Genomic DNA, 12,340 nt, shown 5'->3' with positions numbered 1-12,340 from the left:
GTTCACCGTGTCCCAATATGTCTGCCTATGGCGTACTCGGAGGGACATACAGTATATCGATATTGCACCAACCTAAAAATACCGTCGCCCGATTTCAATTCCGACTACATCACCGGGGAACATACTCTACCAACGCACAAGTCAAGTCCTTGCAATCAAATCCACATCCCATAATTACTCCCCAGGTTACAGAAATATCAAGTGACACTGGGATGGATGGTGGCAGGGAGATATTTACAAATAATCACAGGCATATTGGCCCCGTACACATTTGACACAATGGTTGTGATACAACTGCTATGTTTGTGATATAATGGAGAGTTTGTCTACATAAAAAAAAGTCTACACAACCATTGTGCGGTGTCTCCAGACAATGTGTGCATCAATACTTTTGCGCAGAAAAACTCTCCCTTGTGTCAGAAGCGTTGTGTCGAAATGCATTGTGTTTCAGTTGTGCAACTTGAGTGTGTCTACGCGGTCATTGTCTTTTTCCAAATTTCACCGAAATTCACCTCAACTTCAAATCAATTTTTGGGGAGATTCTCTAAGTGAACGTGAAGGGGCTCTGCAAATAAGCCTCTGCTGTGTATTCCCTGTTGTGTGAGTGCCCCAAATGAGGCTTACCCAGGCAATAAGAGAATCATATGTTTGTCCCCGGAGCAGTTATACCCTTGGGTAAACGTGTGGTCTGATGATAAAAGCAGGCAATTTAGAGGACAGACATGAGCTAAAAAATACAGGTCCTAAATGTCAAACAATGTTTTCCAAGCCCTTTAATGGTCCTTGTTCTACGAGAAATATGATAACCTGAGAGATTGTTATTGCATTTAAATGCATCAAAAATGGATTTCCAACACTGAAGAAATGGCTAATGGGAGATAAAAATCCAGAAAAAGGGAGTTGTATTCGAAGAGGACAAAGAGTCACAATCCTACTGGCTTTGTTGGAGAAAAACAATCAGACTGCACACAGGGAAAAAAGATGCATCTCAATACATTCTGTTGATGCATTCGATCAATGAGCTGCTCAGACGCAGAATAGTATTAGAATACTAACTGACATGTTTAGTCATTTAGTAGTTGGCTCTTCCTGGTAAGTGAAAATGAAGTTACAATAAGTGCCACTCTGAACTATGAATACAGTTATGTAATGGACTACCGTTCTATAGTACATTTAAAATAATCATACGCACATGCATCCATGTAATGGAAATCAGGCAAAGGATTGTCCCTCAAAGCAGAACAGACAAGAAGAAACATCACCTACCAGATGTTGCCAAACTTCTCCAGGGCCTCCACCAGGTCCCCCTCCACCACTGACTCACAGAGCCCCCGCACGTGGACCACCGGAGAGGGGGCGATCCTGTGGGCATCCTCCCCATTGTCCTGGAGGAGAGAGGGGGGGACACCGGTCAAATTGGGTTGAAAGGTCAAATGAGCTATACCGCATGGATAAGAAGGCCGCTTTCACAGCCAAGAAGGTTTAACATAATATAAATGTAACCAAACATCAAAGTCATCATCAGCTTTGGCACTGAGCGCCTTTGACATGCTTTTGGGGTGCACACGGAGTGAAATCGCAACATGTTCTCTTGTCAATCCCTTAACACTATTTTATGAATGTTTATAGTGAATTTGTTTGTGTTTTGTGGCAATGTTTGATTTGGTTTGGTTTGAATGACTTCAATCATCTTCTTTTTCTTTTTTTACTCATTCTTGAGGCCTAAGGAAATTCCGCCTCTTCAGATTCTTTGACACGAGAGCCACTTACAGACCGGCAAGCAAATACAGCGCCTTCGGGAAGTATTCAGACCCCTTGACTTTTTCCACATTTTCTTACTTTACGGCCTTATTCTAAAAGGGATTGAATAAAAAAAATGTCATCAATCTACACACAATACTCCATAATGACAAATCGAAAACTGGTTTCTAGAAATGTTAGCAAATGTATTACAAATAAAAAACAGAAATACCTTATTTACTCAGACCCTTTGCTATGAGACTTGAAATTGAGCTCAGGTGCATCTTGTTTCCATTGATCATCCTTGAGATGTTTCTACAAAGGCACACACCTGTCTATAAAAGGTCCCACAGTTGACAATGCATGTCTGTTAAGGGAATTTTTACCTATAATGACTAATTATGTATACATTTCAATCAGGCCTGACGAGTCAGAATACTATTATGTTACTGTATATGTACTAATCAGAATACTATTATGTTACTGTATATGTACTAATCAGAATACTATTATGTTACTGTACATGTATGAATTTTCTTTCTTGATCCCAGTACTGAATATAATGTGGTGAATGTGGTCAAGAGTTTAGAACAATGACGGTCTGTTCCTTGGTACAAATGAATGAACTATATCTCCAGACTGACTAGAATGCTTATCTACACTAGCTGACCTTGGCTCTAGGCGAGGAGGGAAGGCTTGAGAACTATAGAGCCTTTCTACCAGTGTCAAGAAGAGACGGAACATTTAGAAAACTCTGACGTCATTTTCAGTTTATAACCTGTGGTAAAATGTGTAAGTACTCAGTACTCTCTTGAATAAAGGCTGTTACTTGACTTTAAGACCGGGCTCTGTCCATTCCTATAAAATAAGGGTCTTACAAATTCTTATGAACTGACAGAGTGTTTCATTTAAATTTAATAGGAATTAAATTCCTTCAACAATGTCAGAGCAAAAACTAAGCCATGAGGTCAAAGGAATTGTCCGTAGAGCTCCGAGACAGGATTGTGTCGAGGGACAGATCTTGTGAAGCAGCATTGAAGGTCCCCAAGAACACAGTGGCCTCCATCATTCTTAGATGGAAGAAGTTTGGAACCGCCAAGACTCTTCCTAGAGCTGGTCGCCTGGCCAAATTGAGCAATCGGGAGAGAAGGGTCTTGGTCAGGAAAGTGACCAAGAACCCGATGGTCACTCTGACCGAGCTCCAGAGTTCCTCTGTAGCACTCCACCAATCAGTCCTTTATGGTAGGGTGGCCAGACAGAAGTCACTCCACAGTAAAAGGAACATGAAAGCCCACTTAGAGTTTCCCAAAAGGCACATAAAGGACTCTCAAACCATGAGAAACAAGATTTCTGGTCTGATAAGTCTTTGGCCTGAATGCCAAGCGTCACATATGGAGGAAACCTGGCACCATCCATCATGCTGTAGGGATGTTTTTCAGCGACAGAGACTGGGAGAATAGTCAGGATCGAGGGAAAGATGAACGGAGCAAATACAGAGAGATCCTTAATGAAAACCTACTCCAGAGCGCTCAGAACAACGACCCTAAGCACACAGGGTTCACCTTCCAACAACAACGACCATAAGCATACAGCCAAGACCATGCCGGAGTGGCTTCAGTACAAGTCTCTGAATGTCCTTGAGTGGCCCAGCCAGAGCCCTGACTTGTACCCAATCGAACATCTCTGGAGGGACCTGAAAATAGCTGTGCAGCTAATAGCTGTCCCCATCCAACCTGACAGACGAATGCACTGTACTTCATTCATTCATTTTAGGTGAACAACTTGAGGCCCTCTTAGTAGAACTACTGATTTTCAGAGGGGTCGTTGTCCAGCAGAGGTGAAAGAGCGAAAAGCAAAGACATATACCGATGAGAAGAAGGAAAAGAGGGATCTGAATAAGGGATCTGAATACTTTCCAAATGCACTGTACAGTATATCATGGTCTGTCACACAATCTAAATGTAAACATAATTTATACCCAACTCTACTGCAAGCCTTCAGACTGTGGCCCCTTGTCTTGCAGCTGGATGTTGTTAAATCGCAGCACAGGCTGTTAATTCATACAGTGGCTTCACAATTCACACACCCTTCACGCTTGTTTCAAAGTGAAGAAAATATGCTAATGATGAAAATCTTTAGGGGGAAGGACTTCTGAAATAGCAACTTGCAGAGCATTCAAATCACTTTGCAAACTGTTGCGCAACATCTTTGAAAGCTCTGTTTGAAAATTCATGAAAGTAGAGGGAAAACATATTTGAACGCTCACTGATACATTCATGTTGGACTGGCTATTCAGGCATTCAAATATGTATGTTGAAATATAAAATAAAAGTTTTGCTTATATGCTGCACAGATGAACCATGAAAATACAGCAAAAGCCAATACCTAATAATTACATTATTATTAATTATTAATTAATTAATCTGCGAATTGAACGCTGTAACATTCAAAAAGCTTTTCTTAGTCTCCAATTAATTACAAACAATGATGCAAAGCACATAAGAAACAAAACAAATTCAAAGTAATTATCCACTAAAGGCCGCTAGGAAACGAGAGGTGTAAAATTGGGGAGACCAATATGAAATTACAATAAAACCCCTTCAAAATGAATGAATGACCTCAGCCCGATATTAAGTAATTAGATTTTTTCATAATCACAATGAACCAAAAAAACAGAAGCTGCAGTGAACAGGTTATAGCATCCATTCGTATAATCTTCCAAATGGATATAATTTGTCTGAATTAAGAAACAAGTCACCCTGATGAGACTGGAGCTATAGTATAGAAAATAGTATAGAAAATAAGCTAACAGTAATTGTAATCAGACTGCAAAGCGTCTGCTCTACAACAAAACAGATTGTCTGACATCCAGTCAGTCTCTTGTTTTCTTAAAACAACTTGGGCTGCCTTGTATCCACCATAGCCCGGCTTGGAGAAACCGCATCGACAAGGACCACAGCACGTCCGAGGCAACCAATTGCTTGGCCCTCTTCTTCGTTCAACGCTAGCTCTTCCAGAAGCCCAGGACGGTTGATTACGGGAGCTGTCCGTCGCGATGAATTCCTCCCGTCTAGTCCTCCATGCGCTCTGGGACAATGCCGAGCCCCACACCGCTCTACTTCAGACACAGAGACAAATTGAATCCTCGCCGACAGTCACTGTGCTTAATAAGACGAGATTAATTTACAATTGACCACATTCTTACCCCCAGCCTCTCTAGAAAGAGAGATAGATAGGCTGTGTCCCGATTCACTTGCCAAGTTAAATAAAGGTTAAATATATATATATATTTTTAATTCACCACCCTTCTTCCGAAGTATGTACTTGCACACTTTCTTCCATGGATTTAACAAGGATGGAAATTCCCTACAGCCAATGCTTACACCGATCATTAGCTTTTAAATCCATGACGGGAGTTTGTGAGTGCAAGTGTAGAGAAACAGGACACAGACAAACATCCCTGGAAATAACTCAAAGAAGCCCTAGAGATGACAACCGCAATCCACAGACAGTGTTTGTCTGAAGAAGAACTTCAATTCAACATGTAGCTCAACAAAAAGACATTGATATATTCATATCCTGGTGATCTGTTTTAATGCTCAGGATATTGGAGACTGGGGAAAAAACATGCAAAACTGTCGCCTGTCACAGTGGTAAAGGAAAAAATAGAATAAGTGGTGTGCTTTTCGCTGTGGTAAAATTAAGTATAGAAACTATTTCAAAGCCACCTTTTGGCTCTCGAGCAGTTGCTATTTGGAAGATATCTGAGCTGTCTTCTTTTGATGCCTGCACTTGAACACAGTCAGGCATACCTACCACTACTTTAACTACCCAAACTTTCAAGGGTGTCTTCAAAGTTGAAAGTATCTCTCTATCTTTCCTTCTTCCATTTCTTTATTTCCTTGTTCATTTTTTTCTTTCTTACTCTCTCACTCTCTCTCTCTCTCTCACACCTCGACAGACCGTGGGCCCCTTTTGTCAGTCCCACGCCCAAAGCTATTTTCACCAAATTACATTTTCATTTGCCGGCCACACACAGGATACACATCTACGCAGCTCTGTTTGCAGTTTAGTCTGAAGGAGTCCTTTTTTGGTTTGTTTAAACAATGCTGGTAGTTGATGTTGGAAAATCATCTCACTCAAAATGGTAAAAACAACAACGAAATAACAAAATGTCAACCTTCCAAAGCTTTGACACTAACACCTTAGCATGAGAAAAAGCCTGAGAGCTTTTTTTGCTCGATGCAGACAGCGACCTTGTTTCTGGCAACTGAATTGAAGGCTTTTGTGAGGCCAATTTACCTCATCTCACAACACAGTACAAAACCTGGGAGACAACCATCTGCCAACACTAAACACACACACGCACACACACTTTGGTTTGTCGCAGCTTGAGCAAACTTTTTGGGATAACTCTCATGAAGTTTCTTTCAAGTACATTTTAAAGTACACTTTAAAACCATTCTAGTGTAGATATAACCATTGCCTGCCACAAAGTACATCTCAAGAACCACTTTTTACAATACACATACAATCCTCACACATGCACACTTTTGATTAGTCTTTTTTAGGTGTTACAGAACTTTCTCAAAAGGGTTCAACACAGAATAATTTGACTAACCGTCCCCAAAAATAACTAACCTCTCCAGAAGCATTCTAAGCAAAGTGTACCCTTTAACATCAGGTGTCAGCGTCACATACCTCTTCTCCACTCATACATGTTATATTTAGAATGATGAAGACACTCAAAGAGCAACTTCGGGCGAACAGGGCTCTGTCAGAGAAAAGACACATGTTTAACAGTGTTTTGTAGCTGTAGGCCAGATACAGGGGTTGACATACTGTTTGTGTGTGTGCGTGTGTGTATGTGTGTGTGTGTGTGTGCGTGCGTGTGCGTGTGTGTGTGTGTGCGTGTGTGTGTGTGCGTGTATGTGTGTGTGTGTGCGCGTGTGTGTGTGCGAGAGAGAGAAAGAGTGTGCCAGGTTATGTGTGTGTATTTTTGTATATGTGAGAGAGTGTGTGTCTACACCATAAAATCAACGGTAGAGTACTTCATTAGAGAGGAACCAATCTAGAAACCAACAGATGATCAACTTCGAGCCACAAATATCCAATACTTTCTCTAACTGCACGGCCCACCAGCCCAAATGCATCGAACCGTACAGCGTTACTTCTTCGCTCCAACTCTGTGCTCACCTGCTGAAGCACGACCTCTCGTGTCACTGGCTGGATGTGGTTTTCTGCTGAGTCAGTCACCACCCGGGCCAGGTTGGGCGTTACCAACCGAATCTACTCAGACCAAAGGGTTGATTTGGAAGTTGGAACACAGCCTTTTATAAGGCATTAACTGTCTCAAAGCAGTTCCCCACAGGGAACAATAAAGTTAGAATTAGTCTTTGGGACCAGAGCAGCAGTAGAGCGGAGGGAGATACCAGCTGTAGGTCATCAGTGAAACATCCTGACAACCGTAAAGCCTGTGGCATTAATCATTGTGGCAGTTTGTTTCACATGACGCTAGTAGGGGGTCAGGGTTTTATTGTCCGTGCCAGGCGAGACGACCATGTTTCTGCTGAGCAAAGAACATCTTCTTGCCTTTTTAGGGTTAGGACCCCTGAATGTTGCCCTCATACCCCTCGTGCACACACACACGCACACACACCACCACCACTATCAGATAGAACAGAGTGGACATGACAGTTGAACAGGTATCTCATACTCGCGGCACGACCGCGGCAAAGGGCATTAAGTACCATCCCCCGCTCCCCTCCCTTGCCCCTTTCTCCATCTCCATAGCAACAGGATCTCAGCTTTTTTTTGTAGGAATGGGGGGTAAGGGGGTGACAAGCAGTGACATATCCCTTTCAGTGACATTTGCGATCAAGGACGGATGTTGATGTATAATTTCCATTTTAACATACATACTGATCATCCCTGGCTTGGTACTTAGTTTCTAGGCCCCCGTTGACTTGCAACTAACAGGCGTTTTGGTTTTGCTGATCGAGGGCCAATAACTAAACCGAGTTCCTCTTCTCTCATTTCTTTTTTCTCCTTCCTTCCCTTCCAGAATGTTCTCATTAAACCTGGCCTTGTCTGCTACCGCTAAACGAGAGCGGTAAACATTTGCCAGGTCAAACTCTGCACAAACGGGGCTAACAAGGCAGAGGTAATGCATAATTTATCTCGCCAACAGTCAGGGTTCCACGGAACAAACAATCTGACGGGGGAACATTTGTTTTAGTGCCGTTTTTTGAGAGTCGTCATTAATTGAACCATTCTGATTATTGTCTCAGCCTCTGCGTCCCAAGTGGCACCCTATTCCCTATATATTGCACTACTGTTGACCAGGGCTCATAGGGCTCTAGTCAAAAGTAGTGTGTTATATAGGGAATAGGGTGCCATTTGAGATACAACCTTAGTGTAGAGTGTAAATAGAAATGTTAGACGAAGATTCCCTTTTGGCTGTCGGATAGAATGGAAGAAAATCAGGAGGTACAAGTAGTGTGAAGTATCTTTGGCTTTATTTTGTCAAAAGCAATTACTTTTCTGGGGATGAAAAGGGGGATGAAAACAAGGCTCCTCTTCTACTGCAAGAAACCACATCTGAATTGATATATTTTGGTCATTTGACATTGTTTTATTGAGCAAACCTGGCAGGCGGGTAGTAGAGACTGCATAACCACATTTGAAACTTAATTTGAAGATGATATAGAGAGTCATATACAGATATAACAAAGACATAACATGAATTGGTTCATTCCTAAACGTAGATACCATTACGTTGTAGTAGTTCTTATAATCTGTAGTAGTTGTAGTAGTAATTGGTTGCAATATGGTTATGTGAGGTCTCCTCAACCAGAAAACCAGTTTACAACCAGAAAATTACGCCATGAAGTCTCCATATGCCAAAAGTTTGACACACTTTCATAAAATAAAATAAAAAAATGGTTCTGGATCATTCTCCAATCAAGCATGCGGTTCAGCGGACATATTAAACACCCCCGTCATATTAAATTATTCTGCTCGCCAGTTCAGAAGAGCCCCTTTTCTGTTAAAACAATCCTGGTTAAATATTTGATTTAGCTTCCTAGCCACCTGTCGTGCAACAAACCTCCTCAGCCTCCTTCTTGTCTTATGCCACCGTGTCACATAAGTTCAGCTGCACCATCAAGAGCATCCTGACCGGTGCATCACTGCCTGGTATGGAAACTGCTGGGCATCCGACCGTAAGGCGCTACAGAGGGTAGTGCGTATGAGGGTAGTGCGTCCTGCCATCCAGGACCTATATACTAGGTGTGTCAGAGGAAGGCCCAAAAAATTGTCAAAGACTCCAGTCATCCAAGTTATAGACTGTTCTCTCTGCTACTCCACGGTAAGTGGTCCCCGGAGCGCCAAGTCTAGGCCCAAAAGGCTCCTTAACAGCTTCTACCCTCAAGCCATAAGACTGCTGAACAATTTATCAAATGGCCACTCTGACTATTTACATTGACCCCCCCCCCCCCCCCCCCCCCACACACACACTTTGTTTTTACACTGCTGCTACCTGCTGTGTATTATCTATGCGCAGTCACTTTACACCAACCTACATGTACAAACGACCTCGACTAACCTGTACCCCCTCACATTGACTCAGTACCGGTATCCTCTGTATATATCCTCATTGTTGTTATGTAATTTTATTGTGTTACTTTTAAAAAAAAACGTTAGTTTATTTTGTAAATATTTTCTTAACTCTATTTCTTGAACTGCATTGTTGGTTAGTGACAAATACAATTTAAAAAAATGTTATTTTATTTGATAGACCAGGCAAGACGAGGCAGATAAAGAGAGCCTAGCATACACCATCAGACCTGGGTTCCAATGTTATTATGTCTACTCAAATACCTCAAGCGTTTGCTCTAGCCTGTTTGGATGTGGTTTACCGGGCGTGGTTTGCCGTTTTGGGAATATTATTATAATGTTTTGGTCCATTAAACCAGGCAAGCTCAATCAGGCACAGATGAAGTATTTCAAAGGATTTCAAATAGTATTTGAGCCCATGTCTGCACCATGCACAGGATATTGAACCCAACCATCTTTCCTGCTTTGGACAAATCCCGGTTCCTATCTGTGTTTTTTCAGGTAAAGGGAGAACGCAGACACTTATGAATTCCACTAGTGTTTCAGGCACTCTGGTAAGTGCCTCTGGCACTCTGACTTCCAGAATCCCAATTTTTTTCCATTAAAACTCCTTCATGAAATATACAAACTGAGGATGTACAAACAGAACAATATACAAACAGAACAGAGGTCTGCTTCAAGTCTTTCATATGAGAAAAGACCATTGTTCGTTTGGTTCAATTAAAGACACTTCCCACAAAAATGTAAGTAGATATTTTGGCGTTTGTATGTGCCTCTCACACGCGCACACACACACACACACACACACACACACACACACACACACACACACACACACACACACACACACACACACACACACACACACACACACACACACACACACACACACACACACACACACACACACACACACACACACACACACACACACACACACACACACACACACAGCCAAATCTCTTTCAACTCCTCAACCCAGAACTGCAGAGTGTGGGCATAGCAAGCAATATCATGCACAATACATCACTTAGGGACGCCTTCGAAGCCGGCTGTCAGAAAAATACTGCACTGCATTGGCCAATGTCGACTCCCCTCCGCCACCACGGTAATCAACCATGTTCAAACAGTGTTAGCGTCATCAGGCTAAGGCCACAGCAGACACAAACACAACTCAAGAAAGGGCTATAGTGTGATCCCTATCCTTAACGTCCTTTGAGTTAATGCTGGAGGCTATTATTTGTATCCTTCTTCATTAAATAGATGGCTATTCTCTCAAACAATCACCTGGAGGGCAATTGGGACAGCACACAACCCTGCAATGTAATAGACACACACGCACCTATACATATACACACAACAATGCTAACTAGCATTAGTGCAATGATAACCTAACCCCAGGGGTTAGGTTGTCATTGCTGGACTTTCGCCCACTCGAAGGTAGAGCGCCATCCAATAAATTAGAACTCATCACTGTATGAGAGTGGGCTGGCCTTCCTTAGCTCTTCGGAGACTAAGTCATTGGTATGTTTTTATTAATAAGGCCAAACTGAGACAGCTCCCATTTGACCAGAGATACATTTGCTCCACACCTCCCCAAACTATCTTGCTGCTCAATGTGGAAATGTATGTTTTTAAACTGTAGTGCTTTGTGTTTTATGTTGTAAAAGTGTCTGAAACTGTGTGTGCTACTATTTCGGCCAGGTCTCTCTTGTAAAATAGATTTTGAATTATATTGAGACTAACCTGGTAAAATAAAATATATAAAAGAAAAGAGCATGGGTGGTTACCATCATCAAACGACAAGAGGAAGGCATAAACTATGCCCCTCATCCAGCTGCCCGTGCCCTTTCTGTCTATGGGCCTTGGTCAAAAGTAGTGCAGAGAATAGGGTGCCATTGGGGATGTACACCTTCTCTCTCCTTTTCTTCTCACCCATGCAGCCACAGAGGTTATTAATATGGATATGATTGGATTCTATGCCCTACTTTTAAAATTACACATTGACATTGGGCAGGAATTTTCAACCGCTTTGATGATCTTCACAGACTTCTTTCCCCTCATCGCTTTTTCTATGTTGTTTTAACGTTGTGCGCGTTGAAGCTTTTTATTTTCACTTCAAAAGGGGAAGCCTCATTTCACAAGGCTGCAGGCTTTTTGGATTGTTTCTGGGATGTTGTCCGCACAATGAAAATGTGGGGTTTTTGGCACGTGCAAAAAACGGGGCTTTAAATAGACTGCGGCGCGCACGGTGCATTGCAATCAATGTGTGTCTTTTTTTTTAAATCATTCAAGGTCGTTATCTGTGAGGGTCTGTCACAATCACCATACTCACCATGAAATTGATCATCGACCTTTGACAGAAAATTGCTTGAAAAACATGATAACTGTTCATAGGTCCTATCTGACGGACCAGAGCCTGTATGATAATAATAATAATAATAATAATTTGGGCGTGCTTATACTGTATATAGTCTTGTTTCACTGTATGTACAAGTGGGTAACCTGTACAGGTGTAAGTTATTCTGCATATCCAATTCCCCCTGAGACCTCCTCGGAGAGGGTCTGGGAGTGCTAACATAGGATCAGTTTTGCCTTTAAGATCATGATAAGATTATATGGGTGGGGGGGGGGGGGGGGGTGTGATCCAAGATCTGAGATCTTGATTTTTTTTGTGTAAAGATTCCAGTTGCATGGATTGAAAAAATCCCGACACTGCTGTTTGAATGACACTTTTCTATGAATTTAATTCAAACATCAGTGTAGCTACCACCATATTGCTTTTCCTCTCTTTGTTTTCAATGTATTCAGAGTGAATACATCCCATTGCTCCTTTGAGAATTTCACCTTCAACCTTGAAGTTAAATAATGTCCACACTGATCAGCATACCTTTTGAGTGTGAGGTTAATAAACTACTTAGCATTAGAGAGAACATGCTTCACATACACCCTAACACCACACACACAGAGACACACACACACG

The 12,340-nt window shown here is 42.0% G+C and overlaps 1 protein-coding gene across 1 annotated transcript in view; it reads right to left on the bottom strand.

The window, feature by feature from the left end:
- LOC109875535 (heterogeneous nuclear ribonucleoprotein L-like) overlaps positions 1–12,340 on the bottom strand; it is a 65,083-nt gene that overhangs the window by 37,933 nt on the left and 14,810 nt on the right. The window contains exon 2 of the mRNA XM_020467875.2: positions 1,267–1,385. Coding sequence (XP_020323464.1) covers positions 1,267–1,385 — 119 coding nt within the window. The remainder of the gene's footprint in view (positions 1–1,266; positions 1,386–12,340) is intronic.

Source organism: Oncorhynchus kisutch, linkage group LG20 (assembly GCF_002021735.2).
Source record: "Oncorhynchus kisutch isolate 150728-3 linkage group LG20, Okis_V2, whole genome shotgun sequence".
Lineage (NCBI taxonomy): Eukaryota > Metazoa > Chordata > Actinopteri > Salmoniformes > Salmonidae > Oncorhynchus > Oncorhynchus kisutch.
This window is presented reverse-complemented; position numbering and strand designations above follow the sequence as displayed.